The 25,106-nt window shown below is 43.9% G+C and overlaps 1 protein-coding gene across 3 annotated transcripts in view; it reads right to left on the minus strand.

Moving 5' to 3' along the window:
• ABHD6 (abhydrolase domain containing 6, acylglycerol lipase) overlaps positions 1 to 25,106 on the minus strand; it is a 37,597-nt gene that overhangs the window by 4,617 nt on the left and 7,874 nt on the right. For 2 of the 3 annotated variants that reach the window (XM_087708997.1, XM_087708996.1), the window contains exons 2-7: positions 22,473 to 22,622; positions 16,747 to 16,903; positions 13,978 to 14,091; positions 12,094 to 12,226; positions 4,837 to 4,994; positions 1,387 to 1,441 (exon numbers count right to left, since the gene is read on the minus strand). In XM_087708997.1, coding sequence (XP_087565123.1) covers positions 1,387 to 1,441; positions 4,837 to 4,994; positions 12,094 to 12,226; positions 13,978 to 14,091; positions 16,747 to 16,903; positions 22,473 to 22,591 — 736 coding nt within the window. In that variant the 5' untranslated portion in view covers positions 22,592 to 22,622. Of the gene's footprint in view, positions 1 to 1,386; positions 1,442 to 4,836; positions 4,995 to 12,093; positions 12,227 to 13,977; positions 14,092 to 16,746; positions 16,904 to 17,867; positions 18,333 to 22,472; positions 22,623 to 25,106 lie in introns of those variants that run through there. The other variant, XM_087708998.1, reaches the window with a different exon arrangement.

Raw genomic sequence — 25,106 nt, forward strand, 5'->3', positions numbered from 1 at the left:
TGAGACAGCACAAACAAGGAAAATAATTAGTGAGGTTAGCAGGAGGAGAGCCTGCACAGGCAGAATGAGACAAAAGCTTTTTCAGACAATTTGATGGTTGGCTTCACAAGGCATACTTAACAAGATCAATTGAGGAAACAACAATGCCAGGGCGAGGAGGGTCCCTCAGCTTATGATTCAATGCATTGGCCAAATCCAGAGAAAATGCTAAGGCTAAGAGAGTTGGGGAACAAACCCAGCCATTCATTGATTAATTCCGGTTGCAGCAAAATTACATTTCCTTGGAAAACAAACACATACGGAACACTTTTTTTCCCTGTGGTTATAACCCAAACCACTGTTCCCATGGCCATTTCTCCATCTTCTCACAGTCTCAGGTATTTGCTCTTAGCTGCACATCATGCATTTCTATACCAATCAAAAAGCAAGGGGGAGGAATTGAAATGGGGTGTAAACAGACTCTGCATTTAACCTTAACCAAAATCCCTCAAAATGAGAGATTTACTCAAAGTTAGAACCAAATTACAATGAAGACAGGAAGCACACAAGGAATTAGTTAGCAGAGGCTTCAGAAATCAGATGTACTAAAACACCCACTTCAGATTTCAGGTCCCCAAAGCTAAAGGCTTCTATTTGACTATTATTTCATTATGCAGCTTCCATCCAGTGCTACTGGATTCTAGTCCTTTAAATATGCAAATTTTCTTTAAAAAAAAAAAAACCTAAAACAGTTTACAAATTAAACTGTTTTAATTCTTGTCAATATTGGTCATAGCCCAATCTACCTCACAGGGTTGTTGTTGTTCAGGGGTGGGTTCGATTCTTTTATTGCCGGTTCACTCAGGGGCGCGTTTGATGCGCGCTATGCGTGCATGCGCAGTAATAAAAAATTGCTTATGTGCATGCTCAGAAGCAAAAAACAAGATGGTGGTGCCTATGGCACCAATAGAACTGGTTCGGATGCACGGCGGCCGAGTTACTACCTACTCAGTCGAACCGGGCCGATACAGTAGGAACCCACCTCTGTTGTTGTTGCAGGAGAAAAAAAATTGGAGGGAGCATTACATATGTCACTTTGATCTCATGTATAAAAAACAGGATATATAGTAAGTTGAACAGATCGCTCTATCCTGTTTTGGCATTGTTTCAATTAATGAAAAACACACTATAAATTTTTTTCCTGGATAAAAATTGATAAATAAATGAATCAAGTGTCCTCAGTCAGTAGCATCAGCAGAATCAGATGAGCTCATCAAAATGACAAAATGCAAATCCAACCCATGATGTCATGTACAAAAGGTGGAGAGCAATTTTCCCTTCTGGAGCCTCTGCAGGTGTTGCTGTTTTCAGCTCAAATCCCAGAGTAAATTATCTCAAGGCACTCACATTTTCGGTAAAAGTCATTATGTGGGATCCGAACATCAACAAGGCCCTGTAGGATCTATGAATATAAAAAGAGATATTAAAAAATGAGGCCAGGACACACCATTCCCTCTTTATTAAAAAAAACCTAATTATGTTGTTCATTTATTCATTTCCGGGAGCTTGCTGGGGATTTGCAGACAATCAGACTCTTGAACACTCAGATTTGCAGTTTCTGTGTTAAACAACTAATTTAAGTTATAAGCTATTTAGAGACATAGGACAGTAAAGAGCTGGGCAGGAAAAGGTGAAAAACAGAGGCCTATTGTATTACCAGAAAAAAATAGACTAATTATATCACATGCCTGGTTATTAAAAAGTGAAAATGTGAGGAGGGGTCAACATCACGATGTCACAACGTGCGGTCTCGATACTCTGAGACTGCCATTGACACTTTTGCCATTGGACAGTCCATTGAGACCTAAACCGTCCCGTAGAGATGGTGATCAGGAAGATGAAGCCTTGCTGGTCTCAGGGACACCACAAAGTCCCTGATAGACCCAGGGGAAGTGCTTCAAGCTGGCGGTAAACAGGCAGCCCCCAGGCTGATAAAGTTGGGAGGGCTCCAGAAGGAAGGAAGTGAAAAGAGAACGTGAGTCCATCTGGTGAGATATTTTTTCTATTTTGTGAAAGACTGCCCAAAGAAAATTTTTAAAGCCAAATTAGATTCTTAAGCAAAAGAATTGAGTGGCAAAATTAACCCGAAGTGGATTGCTTTGGAAAGCTTTTTTTTCTTTGTAACTATTCTTTGTGGATTGAGGTGCTCGCAACGTTTTTTATTTCTCCTCTTAAAGTGAATGGATTGGGGTTTTTTCTTCTGCTTTTTGTTGCTTTATTTCTTGACTTCTGGACCTTCTTTCCTATTTTAACAATTCTTCCTATTACTTGTTATTAAAAGAAATCTAAAGAACTTTGTTTCCTATAAGCCAGAGATAAACATTATAAAGTGAAAAGTAGCAACACTGCCACTCAGAGATCAGAGGCTGGAGTTTTTGAAACAACATATCTCTTCTCTTTCCTTCTTTGATTTCACTGACTTTGTAGCTGAAGGGTTTGCAACTTGTTTATAGAAACTGATAAAGAGCCAAGGGCATGAATTGTTTTCACAGGTGCCTTTGAGAATTATTTTGGCAGGGGAAAGAAAGTGGGGGGAAACAGAACCCTTCTCCTTTGAAGAGCATAAAAGAACTTGTGTTCAAGTCAATCTAAAATAAAAAATAAAAGAGGCCTGGAAGGCTAGAGTGGCAGTGGCTATTAGTTTTTTTTCTTTCTTTCTTCTTTTTTTGGAAACATGGATCAATATTCAGATGAGGAAACCTTAAAATTCCAAAATATGTTGGCTAGAATTCAAAATCTATTGGAAGGATATGGGAGAATTGAGAAGAAGTTGGAAAGACTAGTCTTCCTCCAGCAAAAGATGATTGGCTTGGAGCCCCAAAAATTAAAGGGGAAAATGAAGATATAGAAGATAAAGACAAGACAATAGATGAATTTATTAATGGAGCAAATGTGGGTTAAAGTGGAAAGAAGGGAATATGGAAAAGGAAATTCGACAAATTGGAGCCCTACTCCAGATTCCAAGATACAGAAGAAAAAAATGGTAATGATGATGGTCTTAAGAAGAGAAATTTTTTCAGAAGAAAGATTGACAACCAAAGACAAGCTAATTTTACTGAAACCACTTGTATAGAGAGGAACAAATTGCTACAACTTTTTAATCAGCAAGCATTGTTGAACAGACAGGCAATAAATCCTTGAGTTTACAAATTATAGATGGAAGAAAACTGTTAGATGTGAATGAGACTTTATGCATTGGGATTTTAATCATTTTACTCATTTAAAATAGCAAATTGCATATAATACATTAAAATGAAGTATATCAAGTGAAAATCATTAAAATGAAGTATATCAAACATTTACTATTTTAATATTACCAGTATTAAGTGCCATTTATATATTCATTTCAAAGCTCTTTTTTATTTAATCCAAAATGAATTTGAAAAGATAATTGTAGTGAGTTTGCTTTTGAACAAATATTTCTAAATTTATTTGTTTACAATTTTATTCGTTTTAAAATTTTATTAGTTTGATTTGATATAACACCTCTTTCGTTGTTGTCTTGGGTGACATCTGTGAAAAAAATTCAGGTGCTCAGGCATGAAAATGTGCCGCTCAAACACTATACTTTTCTGCCCACACTGAAAAAAAATTAGAGGGAACATTGGTTACAGGTGGTCCTTGGGTCATGTACATTCATTCAGCAACCATTCAACATTACAATGGCCCTGAACAAAAGGGGATTACAATGACTCCATGAAATTCCTGCCATCGTAGCATACTCACAGTCACTGGATCACAATCTACACACTCGGTACCCAGCTCACTAATACAGCATTGCAACGAGCTATGGTCGCATGACTGTGATTTCCAACTTTCCCGACATCAATGGGGAAGCTGGCAGGAAGTTTTAAGTTGCGGCCACTTGAGGTCCTTAATGAACTGCATGGTCCTCATTTAAGAATGGGAATTTCTTGTTACTAGTCATAAATAGCAGAGACTTGAATATTGTGTTCAAAATATATACACTTTTTTTCATATTGCAAAATAATTCAATGTTCTTTGCAACTACTAGGTAAAGGTAAAGATTCCCGTCGCACATATGTGCTAGTTGTTCTCGACTCTAGGGGGCAGTGCTTATCTCCATTTCAAAGCCGAAGAGCCAGCGCCTCCAAAGACAGCTCCATGGTCATGTGGCTTGCATGACTAAATGCCAAAGGTGCACTGAATGCTGTTACTTTCCCACCAAAGGTGGTTCCTATTTTTCTACTTGCATTTTTACATGCTTTCGAACTGCTAAATTGGCAGAAGCAGGGACAAGTCATGGGAGCTCACTCCATTACACAGCACTAGGGATTTGAACTGCCAAACTGCCGACCTTCTGACCAACAATCCTCCGGAATTGGGCGGCCTATAAATCGATTTAATAAAATAATAAATAACATGCTCAGCGTCTTAGCCACTGAGCCACCACATCCCAATGTCAAATGTCAAATTAATGTCAATGTCAAATTAAGCAACAACTGTGAGGGGGGGGGGATATTGTTTTTTATTTTTTGTATATTAGGTTTTTATTTTTGTAAATCACCCAGAATCACTGAGACAGTGGGCGGCCATCCAAATTTTATTAAAATAAATAAATAATATGTGTATGTTGATATAAATTTGCTAGTTTAATTTATTTTAATCTCTAAACTGTGTTAACAGTTTTCAATTTCTATTAAATATACTCCATGGCACTTAGTTTTCATTGGTATCTACAATGTATTATTTGTAGTCTACAACTAACAACTAAAACTAACTAATTTGGGTGGAACGTCTAGTTAAAGATATTTTCCAATGATGCCACTTGCTTACTTGATGGGGCACCTTGAAGCGAACATAAGAGCACAGTTTTAACATTTCTCCCATTTCTTCCGGAGTGGATGGAATCAAAGGAATGTGGTCAATGCAGTTGTTCTCCTTCTGCTCCCGCATCTGTTTTATAAAGTTGCTTGCTTTGCTATTGACAAGACCTGTAATGAGAGGAGAAGAAACATTGTGTGCTAAGATCAAAAGCAACAGATTTTCTTAATAATCCTGCCATAGAAATTTTCTTTTAAAATTAAATAAAATAAAAAATGGGAAAAAGGAAGAAAAGGAAGTGATAACAAGACCTGACTTGACTTAAGGATTTAATTGGAAATTCAGTTAAGCGCATGGAGTTACAAATTCAATTAAAAATATCGCTATTGTTGAATTCAGTGACCATTTATGAAGCATCTCCTACTCTAAATAGTACAGTAGACTATTCCCTCAACATTCTTGCACATCTGGAGGGTACCAGGCTGGGAAAGAAAGATCCAGAATGAGTCACCAGTGTCCATTTCCACTAAACAGGGACTGCCCTTGGAAGAGAGAAGATGTGCTCCAAAATATTTTAATTTCTTGATATCAGATCACAGCAAATGATATTCAAACCACAGTCCAAATGTGGCCCTGTAGCCTATGACCAAGGCTACAGCAGGATCCCAAGTTGTGATATAAAATTCAGTAACACACCCCTGAAATCTTGAAATTAGTTATTTCCCTTTCAAAACTACAACAGAAATATGTTAATGCAACCTTCCCCAAAACTGAGAGTTGTGCAGACAAATAGGCCATTGAAATTTCTAGAATTTAAAGCCCATATTTTTGGAAGTCATCCAGCTTGGGGAAGAATCCTTCAATAGACTCGAGAGTGGTTTTCAGCCAGTTCTGACAGGTTCTGGAGAACCAGTAGCAGAAATTTGGAGTAGTTTGGACAACTAGCAAATAGCCTGGCCCCACCCCCACTGCTTCCCCGCCTCCCAGCTGATCTTCTTTTGTTGCCCTGAACAGGAGAATGGCGCTGGAAAGCAGGTTAGTGGGGTGGGGAGGGAATGGGGATTTTGCAGTAACCTTCCCCCAAGAGTGAGAATGGGAATTTTACAGTAACTTTCCCCTGCCACACCCACAAAGCCACATCCACAAGGTCACACCATGCCCACAAAGCCACACCCACAGAACCAGTAGTAAAAAATGTTGAATCTCACCACTGAATAGACTTAATATACTTATTGCACTAAAAAGGGATGGGATGAGAAAGGACATTGGTCTTACCTGAACGTCTATTTTCAGAGTGGGGGAGGGAATGGTCACGTGTGGGTTTTATCGTAGCCTGATTGGTCCAAAGACTGAGAGCAAAGCTTTAAATACTGGTGCTTCCAATCCTGGCCCAGATTCTCAAAGTTGAACAGTATAACTAAAACAACAAAAAAACAAACCCAACAAACCCCGGGAACACCCGGGCCCTCCCCTTGGCCCCAATGAACAAACTCAGGGTGGGTCGTGACCATTCCCTCCCCCACTCTGAAAATAGATGTTCAGGTAAGACCAACGTCCTTTTTCCAGAGGAGGGGGAGGGAATAGTGACGTGTGGGACATACCCAAGCTAAGGTCCCAGGGAGGGAGAACAAGAACCACTAGGGCCCAAGGGGAGGCGCAGCCACCACCCCCTACAAGACTCTCCGACCGAAGGCCGCATCCGCAGACGCGAAAGCATCCAGATGATAGTGCCGGATGAAGGACGTCGGGGAAGCCCAAGTGGCCGCATGACAGATGTCCTCAAACGGGGCCCTCATGGCCCACGCCACCGTGGTCGCGGCACTCCTAGTAGAATGGGCCGTGATCCCCAACAGAGCCTGCCAACCCGAAGCCCTGTAGGCCTTCACAATGGCCTGACGCAGCCAACGGCCAATGTTAGCCGAAGACACTCTCGATCCCAGCGACCCCGGCTGGAAGGAGACAAACAAGGCCTCCGACCTACGGACCTCCCCGGTCCGCTGGAGATAGATTCGCAGAGCGCGGCGGACATCCAACCGATGCCAGAGATGTTCCCTGTCATTGGATGGGCCCGGGCAAAAATCGGGCAGGATGATCTCCTGAGTTCTATGAAAGGGGGTGTTCATCTTTGGGACGAAGGCCGGGTCAAGGTGAAGGACCACCCTGTCCTGGTGAAAGTGACAAAGGTTGTCCCTGGAGGACAAGGCGCCTAACTCAGAAATATGGTGGGCGGATGTGACCGCCACCAGGAAGGCCACTTTCAACGTCAAGAAACGTAAGTGAACTGAGCTGAGTGGCTCAAACGGGCCCCCCGTTAAGTGAACTGAGCGGAGTGGCTCAAACAGGCCCCCCGCCAAGGCCCTGAGGTCCAGGGGAAGATCCCACATGGGGAACCTGTGGACGGGGGGAGGTCTGAGATTATCCGCCCCCTTCAGGAAAAGCTTGACCAGGGGAAACTGGGAAAGGGAAGAAGACCCCTCCAGCACCAAAGACAGAGATGCCACCTGGCGCCGCAAGGTATTCTGCGAAAGCTCGTCCTCCAGACCCTTCTGAAGGAAATCCAAGACGTTGGGAATGGTGGCCCTATCGGGAGAAATGCCCCTAGGCGAGCACCATCGGACGAAGGCCACCCAGGTATAAATGCAGGTTGTCGATGGCCGCTGAGCCGCCACGATGGTATGAATGACCCCGGAGGACAGATGAGCCTCCCTCAGAAGCCGCCGTTCAAGAGCCAGGCCGTCAGATGAAGCCACTGGGGCTCTGGGTGTACCAGAGCCCCTTGCAGCAAGAACACCTCCCCCTGCGGAATCCTAAACGGGGGGCCACCAACAGCTGTACCAGATCCGTGAACCAGGGCCTCCTGGGCCAATACGGGGCCACTAGAATGACCAGGGGCCCCTCCGCCACCACCTTCCTGACAGTCCCCGGGATAAGGGGAATGGGAGGGAAAGTATAAAGACGCTCCTGAGGGCGTCCGTGCCCTCCGCCGACCTGGACTGGAAACGGGTGAAAAACCGTGGAAGCTGGGAGTTCGCGGGCAACGCAAACAGGTCTACCAGAGGAGACCCGAACCTTTGGCAGATCCTCCGGAAAAGCGACGGGTGGAGTTGCCACTCACCATTGTCCAGAGTCGCTCGACTGAGCCAATCCACCTGGACATTGGAGAGTCCCGAGATGTGCTCCGACACCAAGGACAGCAGATGTCTCTCCGCCCAGGAGCCCAGCCGCAGAGCCTCCAACCAGAGGCCCCGTGAGTGGGTCCCACCTTGACGATTGATGTGAGAGTTGGTGGCCACATTGTCCATCAGGAGGAGCACATGGCGCCCCTCCACCGAGGACTGAAAGTGACGCAGAGCCAGTCGTGCAGCCTTCAGCGCTAGCCAATTTATATTGTGGTGTAGATCCGAGGCCGTCCACCTGCCCTGCGCCATCCGAGAGCCCACCAGCACCCCCCATCCGAACAGACTCGCATCCGTGGTGACAATCACTCTGTCCAGCTCCCAGAAGCAGCAGCCCCGCTGAATGACCAGAGAGAGCCACCACACCAGAGAGACCCAGACCCGCGCCAGGAGACGGAGAGTCCGAAGAGAATTGCTCAATCGTCCCCTCTTGAAAGGGATGAGTTCCCACAAGAGACCATCTTGCCCAATAACTGTGACAGAGAGAGGATGGAAGTGGACCGCCTTGCGCGAACGCTTTCCGCCAGACGACGGAGGCTGTCCTGCCGTTCCTGAGATTGACTCACCACCCCCGACTTGGAATCTATGACTGTCCCCAGGTGCAGAATGCGAGTGGAGGGGGAAATATGGCTCTTGGCAAAGTTCACCGAAAAGCCCAGGCTTTGAAGGCTCCAAATGGTGAGCTGAAGATCCGAGACGGCCTGAGGAAGGGACCCCGCTTGAACCAAGACATTGTTTAAATAACATTGGAGACGAACCGGCACACACCACAGATGAGCCGCCAGAGCTGGCAGAACCTTCGTGAAGGTCCGTGGGGCCGAGGCCAGGCCGAAGGGAAGAGCCCTGTACTGGTAGTGGCAGGACCCGTGAGAGAACCTCAAGAACCAGCGATGAGAGGGCAGGATGGGAATGTGAAGATAGGCCTCTGTGAGATCCACGGAGGCCAGGAAGTCTCCCTTCCTGATGCCCTGAAGGATAGATTTGAGGGATGACATTTTGAAGCACCTTGTTCCCCTAGAGGAACCGCCTCCACCGCCTGAATGTCGAGAAGGTGGGCGATCGCCTGATCCATCAGGCGGCGGCGCTCCTGACTCCGAGACGAAGGGAACGACCGAAAGAGGTTTGGAGGAGTGGAGAGAAATTCTAACCTGAGACCGTGGCGAACCGTGGCTCGGACCCAAGCATCCGACGTGATCTCGTCCCATTGATCCACATAGAGGGAGAGGCGGCTGCCGATGGGACGACTCGGGTTCGAGTCACTTCCCCCTGCGGAAGGGGCCACCGCCTCCCCCATGAAAGGGCCGCCTGAAATGACCCTGGAATTGATTCCTGTCCTGAAAGGACGACCCGGAGAATTGCCTATCACATGGGAAAGAAGAAAAGCATTGGTTATAGCCGTAATCTGTAGCCCTATACCTTTGCCTACGGAAAGGGCGAGACTTAGCCTCGGGCTTCTTAGCATTAGAGGGAAGGACCTTCTTCTTGTCCTTATCCTCAACCAAGATGGGGACGAGAGCCTCCCCGAAAAGATTGGGCCCCTTGAAAGGGGCGGCTGCCAAATCCCACTTAGCCTTGTTATCCATCTGCCAGTGGCGTAGCCAAAGAAGCCTACGTGAGGTGACAGAGGTGGCTAAGGCACTGGATGCAAACTTGACTGTGTCCAGGGTCACATCAGCGTAGAACTGGCAAGCCGCCATGATCTTAAAGAGATCTTGGTGGACCCGCTCGTCCTGGATGGGAATGTGCTCCTGAAGCTTCTTAAGCCACATGACAGTGGCGCCCTTAAAGTAGGAGGCCGAGGCCGTGGATTTGATAACCCACGCAGTGGCATTAAAATTCTTCCGCAAGGTAAGCTCAGCACGCTTATCCTCCGGTTTCATCTTATCCGCCGCATCGCCTGAAACCACCGGAGAGGAGGAAACAAGGGCGGCCACTGGGGTGTCAATGGCAGGGAATTGAATGACCTGGGCAAAGGTCTGCTCCACATTATAGTGCCGGCGGTCATTACTCCCTGGAGCAGAGAATTGGAGGGGCAAGCCCATTGATCGGTGAGGACCTCCAAAAACAGGGGAGGAGCTGAAATTTCCTCCTTGTTAGTTGCCGTGGCGGAGAACATGGCCATGTCAGTATCTCTAGGCGGGGGCACCGAGGGGTCCCCTGTTCCAACCTTGGTGGTCTGTCTCGCCTTATCCAAGAGGATCTTGAACATGGCTGGAACAAAGAGGCCCTTAGACAAGGGCTCATCTGAAAGGCCTGCATTTTCATCCTTCGAGAAGCCCATGTCCAGGAGGCTCTCCACCCCCAAGAAAGAAGCTTCGCTCACCATGGAAGGGGAGGAAGCACGACACTGGGCCCTGCCGAGTCCCCCATGTCTGGAAGAAAAGGACCCCTTGTCCTGCTGGGCAACACCCCTAGCAATGGCTGCAGAAATAAGTGTTTTAATACCCTCAGGGAGGTGTTCCAAATCTTCTACATCACCAAAGGCAGAGCTAGGCCCTTGCGGAGCCAACCTGCGTGAGGGACAGGGCCCCCTAGACGTACCCTCCAATGGATTCCTAGAAGGAGAAGGAGAGGGAGATTGCCTCCTTCTGGAATAGGAACAAGGTCTATCTGGAGAGACCAAGGGGAAAGAGCAAGGGCTAAATCCCCTAGGGGAAGAACGTGGTGAAAGAGGACCCAGAGGGGATCTGGATCTATCCCGGGATGAAGGTCTAGTAGACCTGGCCTGCCTTTCAGCCCTTGCAAAAGTTTTCTCAATAGCCATGTGCTTCCTCCCTAGTGGAGGACCTAGATGGGCATTGGGCTCTCCCAGAACCTGGGAGGGAAATACCCTGATCAACCCCTGCCTTAGGCCTTCCCCCCCAATCGGGCCCCCCTCCTGGCCCTGGGGAATTTCAGGCCCCTCGTCCATGCCTACTCACGTGTCCGACGCTGGAACGAGGGCTTCAAGGCTCTGTAGGCCCAACTGGGACTGAGGCCTTCAGCACGCTGAGGGAATAAGGCCTGGGCAGCCGCAGATCGAAGCGCGCTCCTCGCGCATGTGGCGGCAACAAAAATGGCCACTGGAGCGCTTCGCACCAGCCCAACGGCCAAATCAAGCCTCCAGTGGCTCAGCTGGTTGCTCAGACACCCGTGCCACTTCTAGAGAGGACGGGGGGAGCCACGCGGCACTCAGGCTCGCACCCCCTCCCCAGAGGCCACTCGCAGCCGGAGAAGGCGAAGGAGACAACGTGGAAGCCAATCCGACGATCGTCGGCTCTGCGAGCGGCTCAGAGACGCTTCGTGGTGCCGCTGCTGATGTCCGAGGCTTTATGGCCCGCGCAGCTGCCGCTGCAGCCACCAATAAAGGAGTTGGCACCCACGCACCCCCGGGGATAGGGCTAAGGCTCAAGGCCCGCGGGGGGGAGGCAAAATGCCCCACAGGGCCCTCCCCAACCACCCGAGGCAGATAACTGTCCCTTGGGGCTGCAGCTGCACAATTTGGAATTTAGAAAAACTTTTTAAAGTGCCCAATTAAGTCAAATAGAGATCAGATTGCAAACAACAATAAATCCTACCTATATTCTCTACCAGAGAATATAGACCAAAGACTGAGAGAATCTGGGCCAGGATTGGAAGGCACCAGTATTTAAAGCTTCGCTCTCAGACTTTGGACCAATCAGGCTAAAATAAAACCCACACGTTCCCTCCCCCTCCTCTGGAAAAAATAAATAATTAGAAGGCAGGGGAGGGGGGAGGACATAAAATTTATCTGAACCAAGGACAAAATTAACTGAAAAAAAGAGACTTAAAATCCATTTGTTTCTTCCTAGGATCTATTATGCAAACATAATTTTCTGGGTTCCATCCAATGCATTTTACTACGGTACTTTCTCAGAGGTCAGATTTTCTTTGCATCATTCACCTGCTCACGTGGTTAGGATGTTGAATTGGAGGTTGGAGGTTAACAGGTCCATGTTCAAGACCTAAGTGCTGCTGCTGCTCTCATCATTCATAAATGAAGCCCCACACGGTTTCCCTGAGCAACAGTGATGTCACTGGCTGATCCTTAAGCGCCTTAAATGGTGCATCCAACACAAATGGTGGAACTCACCTGCAGGGCATATAAGAGTCAAGCAGCAGACCTCTGCCGGATACTGAGCAGCATAAACACCAGCCACATGTCCACCCATTGAAGTTCCAACCAGATGAAATGGCTTTCGGTTCAGATTGATACATTCAACGAACTGCAAAATTAAAGGAGAGGCCGTGCATCAGCATTCTGCAGGTCACAACACCACAGCTGGGGCTCAATCCAAGTTGCTGCGCCTCCTAGTCCAAAATAGGAAACCTGATTTCAAGATCAGTGTTTAGGCAACCCATGACTGGATGCATAAATTGCTTTAATCTGGGAGTTCTTTTTCAATTAAGAAAGAATTGCTGTTACTTATGAAAAGTTGTGCTGGATCAGGAAGAAGTAAATATCCCCAAAGACTGCAAATTTTAAAATACCATAACAGGAAAATCCTGTTAAATAAGACTTTTGAAATTTCGGGATGTGACAGCTTCTGACTAGGTGATTTTGGCTGAGAGAGAAGCACGCTAAGCAGGTCAGGCCTAGTCTGTACTTGGATGGGAGACCTCTAGGGAACCCCAAGAACAGTGGACTAAACTGAGAAGTAAAAAAAACAACTTGGAAGAAAGCACGGGAAAGTCATTTCTGTACTGTTGCCAAGAAAAGTACAATAAAGTTGCCAAAAGTCATGTGTGATTTCAAGGAGACTATTTAGCGAGGGAGACTTTTTAAAATACCCTAAAGATAGTAGGACTCTCATTCTTTGTTAAGATTAATGGGATTCCCTTCCTTACCCCCATCCTCTATGGGCTGGGTGTCAAACTCGACATGTCACATTGCTGTCATGTGACATTTCGCAAAGTTTTTCCCATTCACAGAGCTGGGGTGGGTGTGGCTTGCGAGTGATGTATCCAACCCACAGGCTGGGGCTCAATCCAAGTTGCTGTCCCTCCTAGTCCAAAATAGGAAACCTGATTTCAAGATCAGTGTTTAGGCAACCCATGACTGTTTGTCAGTGCCATAAATTGATGGGATGCTGTGGTACTGTGATGAGAGTACAATGTCTTTTGCGAGATTTTGTGGATTTATTTTTATTTTCATGGAATATTGCTGTAAGCTGCCTTGGATGATTATGCATAAGCTAGGTGGCAATAAAAGTTTTCTCAATAAATAAATGTCAGATTCATCTCTGTCCCAACAGCACTGACCGACTTTCACAGTGACATCCTAAGTCATTTCTGAAGTGCTACAAGTTCTCCCCAGAAGACTATAAATTCTGTATGAACAGGAGAACTGAGGTGACAGCATTTTGCATTAGTGACAGAAATGCATCATGTAGAAAAACTAGAAATCAGAACCAGAAGAAGACACTGGCACAAATGAAACAAACAAAATGTTAGAACGTTATGATATTTTTGGAGTCACTTATCAAGCACATCTAAATTACATTAAAGTAACCAAAATATCTTTACAATCCCCAAGGCAAGTCACAACTTTTGTTTGCAATTTGAAAGCTGAAAAAGTTGACACACCCTACGTGGCACATATGTTGGAAGGAGTAACTTTCAATACTGCTCAAGTATGTAATAAACAGCAAATATTGTTTTCTTTATGACACATACAAAATAAAGCCATAATCTCAGAGAAAAACTTGACAAGTCAGAATCTGGAGTCTGTGCTCCGCTTCTGCCATACTTGTACTAAACTGGACTTTAATATAGTTCCCTTACTTCCCAACAAAGTAGTCCAGTGCATAGAGAAAATACTAGATAGAGAAATCTGTGATAGCTTCCTTCCCCCCCACCCCCAAATTTAAAGGAAAACACACCTCCCCATTAATTTTTCATTACTTTAAAACTGAAAGATCTAAGAGACCAAAAGACTGCAACAATCAGTAGATTTCTGCACTTCTGCAGATTTTACCTGGTGTATTCTTTTCACTTGTCCATATATGGAATAATCATCGAGAGATGACCGAGTGGTACCCCCATGGCCTGGCATATCAATACAAATCAAGTGAAGGTTTTTTGGAAGAAACTGTGGAGAACAAGCATAAGCAGAATAAATTTTATCATCAAAAGCAAACTTGGGAAACATTCCAGCATGACCATTATTTTAATACAATCCTGGTTTATACATTATATTAAACCACCATTCATTCAACAATAGTTTATTGCAAAGAACTGTAATTGGCTGGTTTATACATTATATTAAACCACCATTCATTCAACAATAGTTTATTGCAAAGAACTGTAATTGGCTGGATTCGTACAACAAGCTAAGCCAAAATTAAGCAAACTATATTTTGGCTTAGCACAACACAAGAATCTACCCAAGGAGTTGAACAGACTTCTTTGGCCACAGATTGGCTCAGCACAAAGCATTCTTGTAAAACAGGAAATGACAGCTCTTTCCCATTATGCGGTTCCATTCTAGATTTGGGGGCCACATGTGGCCCTTTAGTTTCTCCTTTTGTATTGTAAAACATAAATATCTTTTTACAAGAGAAAACTCAGTCACAAACTGTTCATGAACCCTTGAGTTATCCATGTGCCCAAACGCATGGGAGTTTTTACGATAATATTAAATAGATTTTATGGCCCAAGAACTAAGATGATGCATCCTCTTTTCCATGCCCAACATCATAAAGCATTTCCAACTTAGCAATAACCAGTCACATCTGTACCTGAAAGATAGATACCGTATTTTTCGGAGTATAAGATCACCTTTTCCCCCCTAAAAGAGGGTGAAAATTTGGGTGGGTCTTATACACCAAATGTAGTTCCGCCCACCCACCAGCTCCCACCCTTTGGCGTCTGCCTCTCAGCAATTTACCTTCTTGCAAATGGAGCAAATTGGGCTTGCGGAGGCGGCAAAAGGCTATGACTGGGATGGTGAACCTATGGCAAGGTGTTGCCCTGCCAGCTGGGTTCAGCCTTTTTTAAAGCCATTTTTTGCCCTCCCCAAGCTCCAGAGGCTTTATAGGAGGGGTAAAAACAGCCTCCCCCGCCCCCCTGGAGGCCCTCTGGAAGTATCAGGAGCTTCCCTGAAGCTTTTTTCCGGAGCGCAAAGAACCAGTCATAAGGGCAAACCGGAAATCAACAACGGACTTCTGGTTTGCTCGTAGGGTCGTTTTTCATCCTCTGGAGCCTTCAGGGAAGCCTCCAGGAGGTCCCTGAACACTCCGGAGGACTAAAAACAGCCCTACGAGCAAACCGGAAGTTTCAGTTTGCTTGTAGGGTCGTTTTTTGCATTCTGGAGACTTCAGGGAAGTTCCTGAAGCCTCTGGGGGGCTCCAAAGGGGGTGAGGCTGTTTTCGCCCTCCTCCTGTCCTCGCCCTCTGGAGCTTAGGGAGAGTGAAAAAAGTATGCAAAAAATGGGGGGAGCACCTGTCATGCACGCATGCGCACTGGGGGAGGTCACACATTGCATTATGGGTGTGGTACACCCACGCACGACCCCCCACTTATGGCATACAAGCCAAAAAAGCTTTGCCATCGCTGGGCTATGGCAATCCCTGCAGCCTGAAATAGCTGATCATCAGAAGGCTGGTGCTGAAACTGAAAGTAAAACAGGATGTTTGCTGCTAGGAGGCAAATTACTGGGAGGCAGAAGCAGATTTTTTTCCCCTTTTAATCAGGCTAAACTGAAACCGGTTGCTTGCTGCAAGGAGGCAAGTCAATAACTATAAATGTCTATAGAACGTTCAAATTATTAGATTTACTTTTTAAAGACTGCTTTATTATTGTTCTAGACAACAAAATGAAGAAGCTTTTTAAAATAAATGCTTGATCTGAAGAGGCCCAGTGCTATTGTACCTTCTTTTAAATAGCATATAATGTATGCTTTTAGAAAGCCACATCAATTTTAACAGCCTCTGTACAATTATAGTCTGAAATGTAACACCACAACAGTGTATATTGTCTGTATTGTTTGCTATTTGCTGCAAGGAGGAAAATTGCTGGGAGGCAGAGGCAGATTTGTTTACCTCTTGTTTCCTCCCCAAAATAGCAGTAATAGCAGTAGACTTCTATACCGCTTCATAGGGCTTTCAGGCCTCTCTAAGCGGTTTACAGAGAGTCAGCATATTGCCCCCAACAATCTGGGTCCTCATTTTACCCACCTCGGAAGGATGGAAGGCTGAGTCAACCCTGAGCTGGTGGGATTTGAACCGCTGAACTGCTGATCTAGCAGTAGCCTGCAGTGCTGCATTTAACCACTGCGCTAGATGCATCTTATACTTTGGAACGTCTTATACTATATGTAGAAGAGTGACCATATTTTCCACAGTCCTAGTAGAATCAAGTGTATTTGTGCCTAAATACATGGGTGAAGACAGCAAAGATATTTTGGAATTAACCATCCTAACAAACTATATATTATCTTAACCCTGATTCATACAGTTGATTCATACAGTATTTCTGAGAATACAAACTGTTCTAACAGAAACTTCAACATTCCATGTTAATTTCCGTCATCCCATTACAAGGCAAGATAACATCATGAACCACACAATAAACACATTCAGTAAAATGAAAGTCAGCTATAGACACAGAGAGAGGGGGGAGGGAGGGAAGGAGGGAAGCGGAGGTGGAGGAGGAGGGAGAGAGAGAGAGATTAAAGATCCAATTTTCAGGTGACACTTGAATTCCAAGATGAAATTGTTTTAACGTCAGAGAAACAGAAGCGTACCTTGACCATAGAAACCCACATTTCTTTGGGAGCCGAAAACCCATGCAGCATGAGGGTAGATGGTCTGTGGCTCGACCTTCCTCGGTAACAATAGCAAAACTGGTAATCATCACAATGTGCATATTTCACCTGCAAGCCCAGGATTCGACGCCAATACCTAGGGCGAAAGAGAAAAAATGCAATGCAATGAGTTCAGTCCAAGATTAATTTTCCTTCTCCTCTTTTCTGCTTTCCATTACTCATACACGATTCACACCCACTGACATGCTTATATGTTGTTCAAGCAGCATGGTGATTATCCTGGCATTTTTTAAAAAAAAATGTTTAAAACAAAGATTTCTTCATTGACATTTATCAAAAATGGCTTTTTGATGCTGAGAATTTTGTAGGAATATTAGCTGTTCTAGAGCAGAGGTGGGTTGTTACCAGTTTAGGCGAACTGGTAGTGGAAATAGGGACTGGGTCTTTGAACTGGTAGGGACAGCAGACAGGTCATGCCATTGCCAGCATTTTTTTTAGGTATTGAATAATGTTCTGTGCATGTGCAGGCAAGAACCAGCCAGGTTCTTGCCTGCGCAAGACAGAGCCCATAACAGCTGCTTCTTCTCGCCACTGTAGTGATTCCAGGACGCATCTTACTGCTCCAAGCCTGAAGCGGCGGGAGGCAAGGGCCACCTTGGCACCACTCGGGTGCACTCAGCTGGAGGAGCTGCTCTGGGACAACCAATGGGCCAGTCCTGTGACTAGAGCTCTGGAATATGGCTATAATCCATGGTTCTGTTTTTCTGAGGAGAGTTTCCCGTGACAGTTAAAACCGATCAGCTGTAAGAAACATGGTGACTGTACACTGTACACTTTGTTTGATCCGTATGTCTATGTAGCCATCCTCTGTTACCAATCTGCATGGGTATATAATGATCCTCTACCACCATTTCTACATAATAAAACAGATTTTCTAACACCAATTCACTGAGGTCATGTTTATTCAGATACAAACAAGACAGACCTCAAGTACTTTTGACTTATACTTTAAAAGAGAGTTAAAATAGCTGCTTCCAACCTGCACTGCAGCATTAGCAAAATATTAATCACTAGATATGTCAGGAAGTTTTTTAAAGTACCTTTTTTGTTACATTCCCTTCTTGTTATGGAGCTCTTGTCCTTTGCTATCCTTTTCTTCTGCTGCCATTAAATCCTTTAGAAATTATTTTAAGTTTCTAAGAAATGGAACTGGGTAGGCAAGATGTGGGGTAGCATAGATGCTCAGATAACAAGGTAACAAAGAAAAAACAAATTTTTGCTGAATCACTAAAACATGGACTTTAAATCATAGTCTATATATTGTCATTATTAACCTACTTGAGTGTTAAAAATACCCCGAACCTGCCTCCTTGGCAAGGGGAAATATTCCCAACCTGGAACTCCAAGGGTGACTAAAAGAGTAGGTGAATCAAAAAGTCAAGATGGGGGCCATGGCCACACTATAGTAGCCCTGCCCCTTTTATATGTATATTTTGCATGCAATGTGTGTAAAAAAAACTATACAGGGCTTTAATCACATAGACATAGATGCCATTTTGGGATTTTTGCCCCCCCCCCCCGTGCCCGTGAAGATGCCCTGTTAAAACCCTAGCCATTGCAGCAGCCATTAGATTAATCAAAAGCTCAAAGAGACACTATAAAGCTGCCTAGAGGGTTAAATCAGTGGGAATCTCAACTCACTGTTTCCAAATCCCAAACAAATACACCAGAACTGACTGATCCCTAGGATTCCAGAGAGAGTTCAAAATATGTCTGATAAGACTGTTGTTAAATGAAAGTGGGATCCAAAGGACTGAGTTTGCCTAAGGTATATGACCTCCATCACTTTTTGTACCCTGAAGGCCCTGCTTTGAGGTTTATGACATTACGTTGGAGTCTCAAAGTTTTTCTTTACACATGGAACAATTTGTTCCTAATCAATATTTTTAGAAAGATGTTCCAAATCAACATTTTACTTGGGCCCTGCCGATGGACTAGCAGTATACAGGACAGAGTAATTGTCCAAGGCTGACATTATCTCTTGCACAATATCACTACCAGCTGCAGCAGTCACTGGGAAACACTGAAGAATGAGGATCAAATGTGGGAGAAAAAATAGAAGGAGACAACTCAAGCAACTCATCAGGCATCTCTGCTGAGAAACCATCTACCGCAAACACAGTGGGAATGCTGCGGGAGGCAGGGAGCAAACATCCATTTTCCTTAGGTTCCTGAGCATTCCCCATCTGTATAAATTAAAGGCTGACCCACATATCTTAAATATTGTTCATAGATGCAGGTCCTAACTGCAACGAGTTTTCCCTAACCTAGTGCTTCTAAGAATAACAGATTACAATTCTCCAAGAAATTTCCCCACATATCTTCTTCTTCTTGTGCCATATCCGTCATTGGAAATTGGCGATCATATTAGCGATCCTATTTTTATCAACAGCCACATGAAAAAGTTTTGTCAAAACCAGTCCCTTAGTTTTTGAAGTTCTTCTTCTGCCTGGACTTCGTTTGCCTTCAATCTTTACCTGGACGATTACGTGAAGCATACCATATTTTTCCAGATGTCACATCACATGTCTAAAATATTCTAACTTTCGCTTTTTGATGGTTTTGATGATTTTCCTTGGCTTACCCAGGCAGCTTATCACCTCCTCATTTCTGATTTGTCAACCACATATCTGGAAGGCACCAATTAAAATTTGATAGGACACAAACACATCTGCTTTTGTAGGATGAGGGAAAGGATGATGGTATTCTCACTGAACATTTCAGCCTCAAATTTCATTTGACTGTCGAAGGGCACCTAATCAGAGCAATCAGTCCAAGAATTGAATGCTTCCAGCTCAAAGAATAGACATGAACTTACATTTGCTTCCACCCAGTCTCCAGATGAAGTGACTAAGATAAAGAAACCTATAACCCACAGATCAGTTTTGCAATTTATTCTTAAACTCTACCTTTGTTTCCAATTAGGAAAATGCTTCAAAACTGACTAAAATAGGAATTTCAATGCCCTTGAATTTGCGGGGACAAAGCAGAAGGATAAGCACTTTGCTACTGTGTGTATTTTCAGAGAATCGTGGGGAAGACAAAGCAGTCATTTAAATTTCTTTTGACATAATTGTCAAGATCAAGTGTCAATCATAGCAGATCAAAAGGGGGACCTGGAAACAATGCCAAATAAAACAAAACCCAACTGCATGTCTCCTATTGGCAACCTCTAGATGTTTACTTTTGGAGAACATTTAAGTGAATTGGCAGCTATTACAAGTACTGGCTATTATTTATAATTCCCAAATACCCTTTCGTGCATCATACATTTGTACCTATGTCTATTTACCTTTTAGGTCAGGAGCCATATGCAGCCTTACAGCCCCAACTTTTGAACAAGCTGCTGGATCCAGGCAGGGCAATTAGGTTAAGCACCAAAACATCTATTTTATTAAACTTCATTAAAACATCCCAATGCTTCCAAATATGAGGCACAGGCTTCCAGTCACTTTCCTCCATCAATGCAGCCTACCCCCTGGTTTAAAGATCTGGGCAACCAAAAAGAAAAAAAAGGCAGCTCCCATATATAAAACAATTACTTTCTGCAGGGGACAGCGGGAGGCGGGGGGGCGCAGGGAAGGGAAGCAAGATAATGTGTTGTATTATTCTGGGCTGAATGCAGACTTGGTGTTCTAAAAATAGGCCCGCTGAAATTGGAGGGATACAGATTAATCATGCCCAACTTAAGCCTATTACATTTCAGTAAATGTATCTAGATAATATTAAGTCTGGATCCAACCCCTTACTGGGGGTTAGTAGCACATTCACAGTGAAGCTACCCAATTTCCCAGATAGCCCTATTCCAGAGAATGTGGTCATTTTGAGCTGTTTGTTCTTTTCTGATGCAAGAGCAGAAAATCTGTGCACTAATCAACAATGAAGGGGGGGGGAGACAAAAATCAGCTATTGGGGATATGCAATCCAGTAGGAATTGTTCGAAAGGGAAGATTCAACCAGGCACCAGAGAATCCCATAATGGTCATAGCAGCATTATGCTGATGGGTGTTACATATGTGAGAAGCAAAACCAATTCCCTTGTTTCTATTCCATGCCTCACAGTTAAGATTGCCTTTTTTCCCCTTGTTCAGGGGGGACGTTCCTTCACTTTCCCTCTCACGTTCCTTCGTCAATAATTCTCCTTGTCCTAAGATCATCAAAGATGATATTCTCATCCCACCTAACTTTTATTTATGCTTAATCTTTTAAAGTAGATTGTGGATGGCTCCCTTTGGTAAAGAATCTGTCCCCCATTCAGAAAATAATCTCCCAACATCTTTACTCAGGGGGATCCAGTTTCCTAAATCAGGCAAAGTAACCTAGGTAATAATCTACTGCCTAGCAACCAAAAATAAATGCATGCCTTGCTGCTTAGTTACATGCTGTTAAGAGAATTCCGTATTATACTAACTGAGCATTAACAATAACAATAATTTTACAGGAGATAAAAAAATATTCTAGCACCCTGTTGTCTGTTGTGCATGCATACAGGCCTAGTTGTAAAATAATTGTCCATTCCTGACCTCAGATAAGCCACAGCTGAGTGGAAGAATGCTATTCTGCTTGGCAAGGGTGCTTCATTCAATCCTGAACAACTTGAGATAAAAGGATTTTAGGGTCAGATGATAAAGAAGACTCCTGCCCGAAATCCTTGAATATTACTGGCTTATCACAATAATATGGACCATTAAATGACCACAACACCCAGTCTCATATAAGACATCATCCTGCAATGATATTTACAGAGAGATTAACTACAAAAAGCAGTGACTAAAGAGCTTTTGCCCCCCTCCTGGTGGTATGGAATGGTATGGTTGCTGTGTGTTTTTAAATTGTGTATTGTTATGTTCGTCTTTTTATCCCCTGTCTGTACCCCCTTCCCTGACCGAATTGTGAGCCGCCCTGAGTCCCCTTCGGGGAAAAGGGCGGCATATAAATGAAATAAATCCTAATCCTAATCCCACTGATTATGTTGTGTTATGTTGTTAGTCCAGCTTTATTATTTTTATAAAGGCAAAGAACATACTTATTATTCCCTCCACCTCCCATTTTCCCCACAACCACCGTATGATGTGGGTTGGAATGAGAGTGACTGGCCCGGTTGATGTTAGGTCTAAGGTCATATTTTCTCATTATGCCTAGAGGAAACTGCCTTTAAGTGAATGTATGTATCAGACTTTTCAAAAACAATGAAACCAGGCTAGTTTAAACATCCAGGTAATTGGTACCTTTACAACATTGTTTCTCAATCTCAGCTATTTTAAATCTGTTCGGTTCAATCCCCTGATCTCCCCAACCAGCATGAGCTTCACACTTTAAAGTTATGAAACAACATCTTTCAATATTCTTTGATGGAGGATTGGAGGATAAATGACATCATGTTTAATCAATGGGTTTAATCTTTAATATTTACACAAAGTTCTTACTTCTTCCCACCACAGGAACATCATGTTACATCGGGCATCATTCAGCAACCTCCAGTTTTTAGAATTTGCAGCACCAAGAAAGCAGGTATAAAACAAGGTGGAAAGAACCCTCTTTGAAAGAAATGCAGCTTTCTTCATTCTAATTAAGCAAATACCAGCAGCTTCATGTTTTTCAATAAACACAATGGAAACTGATGCCAAGCAAAACGAAAAGCTTACCAGTAATATATTTTGATCAGTGCTGAAGGATACAGGAAGAAGGAGACCACAAATGCCAAAATGGGAATGGCCAAGGTGCCTCCCGCTATTACAAACATGTTTAGCATATCAAGATCCATCTTGACTTCTTCACAGATCTGCTTTCTTCACCTGCATAGGTAAAAGAAGTAGAAGTGTAAATCTGGCAAAGCTGTAGAACAGATATTGTATAGGATCTCAGACAAAACTTCTGAGCTAATCTATCTGTTCTCTTTTTCAAATGTTCCAGGATAACAGTATTTTCCTTTAGTTAAATTTCAGGATCAAAAATAAAGGAGATGACTGAGTAAAGGGAGACATCTACAGAGAAATGTCTATAGGAGAGATATACAATATGACCAATGGGCAGCCAATCACAAAATCAACCTGGACAGAGGATAATCTGATTACTGAAATCCAAAAATCCCATTTCTTACTCTGACATATAGATTCCACTTTGGGGGTTTTTTTGTAAAAAAATTTAATTTTAATTTTCATAACATATAATCACATGTATACTATTACATAGCCAACATCGTATTGTATTATTAAATGTTTACATCAATTCATCTTATTGATTCCACTTTGGAGGCAGAATTCAGCAGAATCTAATGCACAACTAATGAAGAGACTGGGAGACTACACTAAAAAAAAAAAATTCTCTAAACCACCAAAAAAAACCATTAAATTATTCAAGAGTTAGGTGTCAGCATTCTGAGTAACACATCTGCTGAAGTCAGAACGCTGAGGCAGGTAGATTCCTTAAAGAACATGTTTATTGGGTACATCATATTGGCACAGCTACAAAAACCAACTCTAAAAGTTCCCACAGTTTTTCCCTATTTAAAATAGGAACTATTTCCTTCCCCAGATGTCACCAGTCACATCGTCCAATGGGAGTAGCTGGCAGGGTGCTTGGTCACTTCTCTCCTCCCGCAACTGCCACCTGTTGGGATGACCTTGGTTCCCAGAAGAAAACTTTTTGTTTTGACTATTAGCAAGCATATCTATTCCCCCCCCCTCGCTTCCCCCTCCAGAGTTTGGGGCAACTATGAGGCAGCAAAATTGCTCCTCTAGAGAAGTTTCTTGAAAAGCTAACCGAGAAACAGGCAAAGAGGAAAGGTTATCCAAAAGACATACAACCTTAATTTGATTCACTTAGTTGCAAGAAATTGTTTTCTAGATTAATGCAAGCCTTTCAAGAGTGTTTCCTTAGAGAGACACAGGCAACTTCTAAAAGGCAGGGGACTGTCTTGGCTTCTATGAACTTCTAAAGGCCATAGATTTAGAAGGTCTCCCAAAATCATTATATTGGCGCCATTGAAAAATGGAGGTGTTGTATACTGAAAGAAAGTCCTCGCAGTTACGAATGACAGCTCGGTAGCAGCCAGGCGCGTCTTAGCCAATCAGACGCGCCTGTCAGTTGCCGAGCTGCCTATAAAAGGCAGGCTCTTCCAACTGTCAACTGTTTTCTTCAACTGAACAGCCGAACATACCAGTCTACCTGGAACTGCTTCGCTGCTGCTTCTCCACAGACTACCAGTCTAATCTTTGTTACAATTGTTTCTACCGTGCTCACAGCCGGTCTTCCTTAGATACTTTGTTAATAGTTACTGTTATATTAAATTGGTTACAGCGTTACCGAACCAGAGCCTCTGTCTTCATTCTTAAGTTACAATAGGAGGGACAACTTGTGGGCGCTCATTTTCAGGGATGAAGAATGTAAAACGGGAATGAAGGCCTTAGGGAGGTGAAACCATCCCATTTTGCTTCTTGTACTACATCCAGTAACCACCCAGAGGATAGTTTATCACATTCAGGTTTTCAGCAATGATTCAAATGGAGGTCTGAGTTAATTCTTGCTTTCCCTAGAACCATGATGGCGAACCTGTGGCATGCGGAAGCCTTTCTGCCAGCACACAAGCCAGCACCCCAGATTAACTCCACTGTGCATTTGCGTGCGCCTCCCACCGGGCCACTGATTTTCGGGTTTCTGTAGTGCGTGTTTGATCAAAACACAGTTAAAACACTATACAAGCCATCAAGAAAACAACTATAAACATCCAACAGGAACAGGAAGTGCCTCACAGGAGCAAATAGAGGTAAATCCTAGAGAGGCAGGAAATGGGGGGTCATGCGTGCATGTGCAGGGAGTGGGGGGAGCGTGCAGGGAGTCGTGCACATATGTGCAGGGGGGCACACACGGGGGGGTTGCACAGGCAATGTATTATGGATGTGGGCACGCATGTGTGCGCTGTCACATGCATGCACACGCTTTCGGCACACGAGAACAAAAAGGTTAGCTATCACTGCCCTAGAAACAACATAATAAAATTAGTTGAAAGGGACCTTGGAAGTCTTCTAGTATAAGTATAATCTTTATTGTCATTGTACTTAAATACAATGAAATTGGTTTTAACTTTATAACAGAAATGAAAAAAGAAAGAAAAAGAAAAAAAACTAGCATGTGCATGGAGTGATTGTGGTTGTATTTAAAAGTCTCACAGCGCAAGGATAGAAACTATCTTTAAACCTGTTTGTTCGGCTGGCTATACTTTGATGTCTTCTGCCTGATGGTAGAATGCAAAGAGACACTGACCAGGGTGTGAATCATCT

The sequence above is a fragment of the Thamnophis sirtalis genome, unplaced genomic scaffold, assembly GCF_051295495.1.
Source record: "Thamnophis sirtalis isolate CommonGarterSnake01/CBP01778 unplaced genomic scaffold, rThaSir2_p1.2 scaffold_3, whole genome shotgun sequence".
NCBI lineage: Eukaryota > Metazoa > Chordata > Lepidosauria > Squamata > Natricidae > Thamnophis > Thamnophis sirtalis.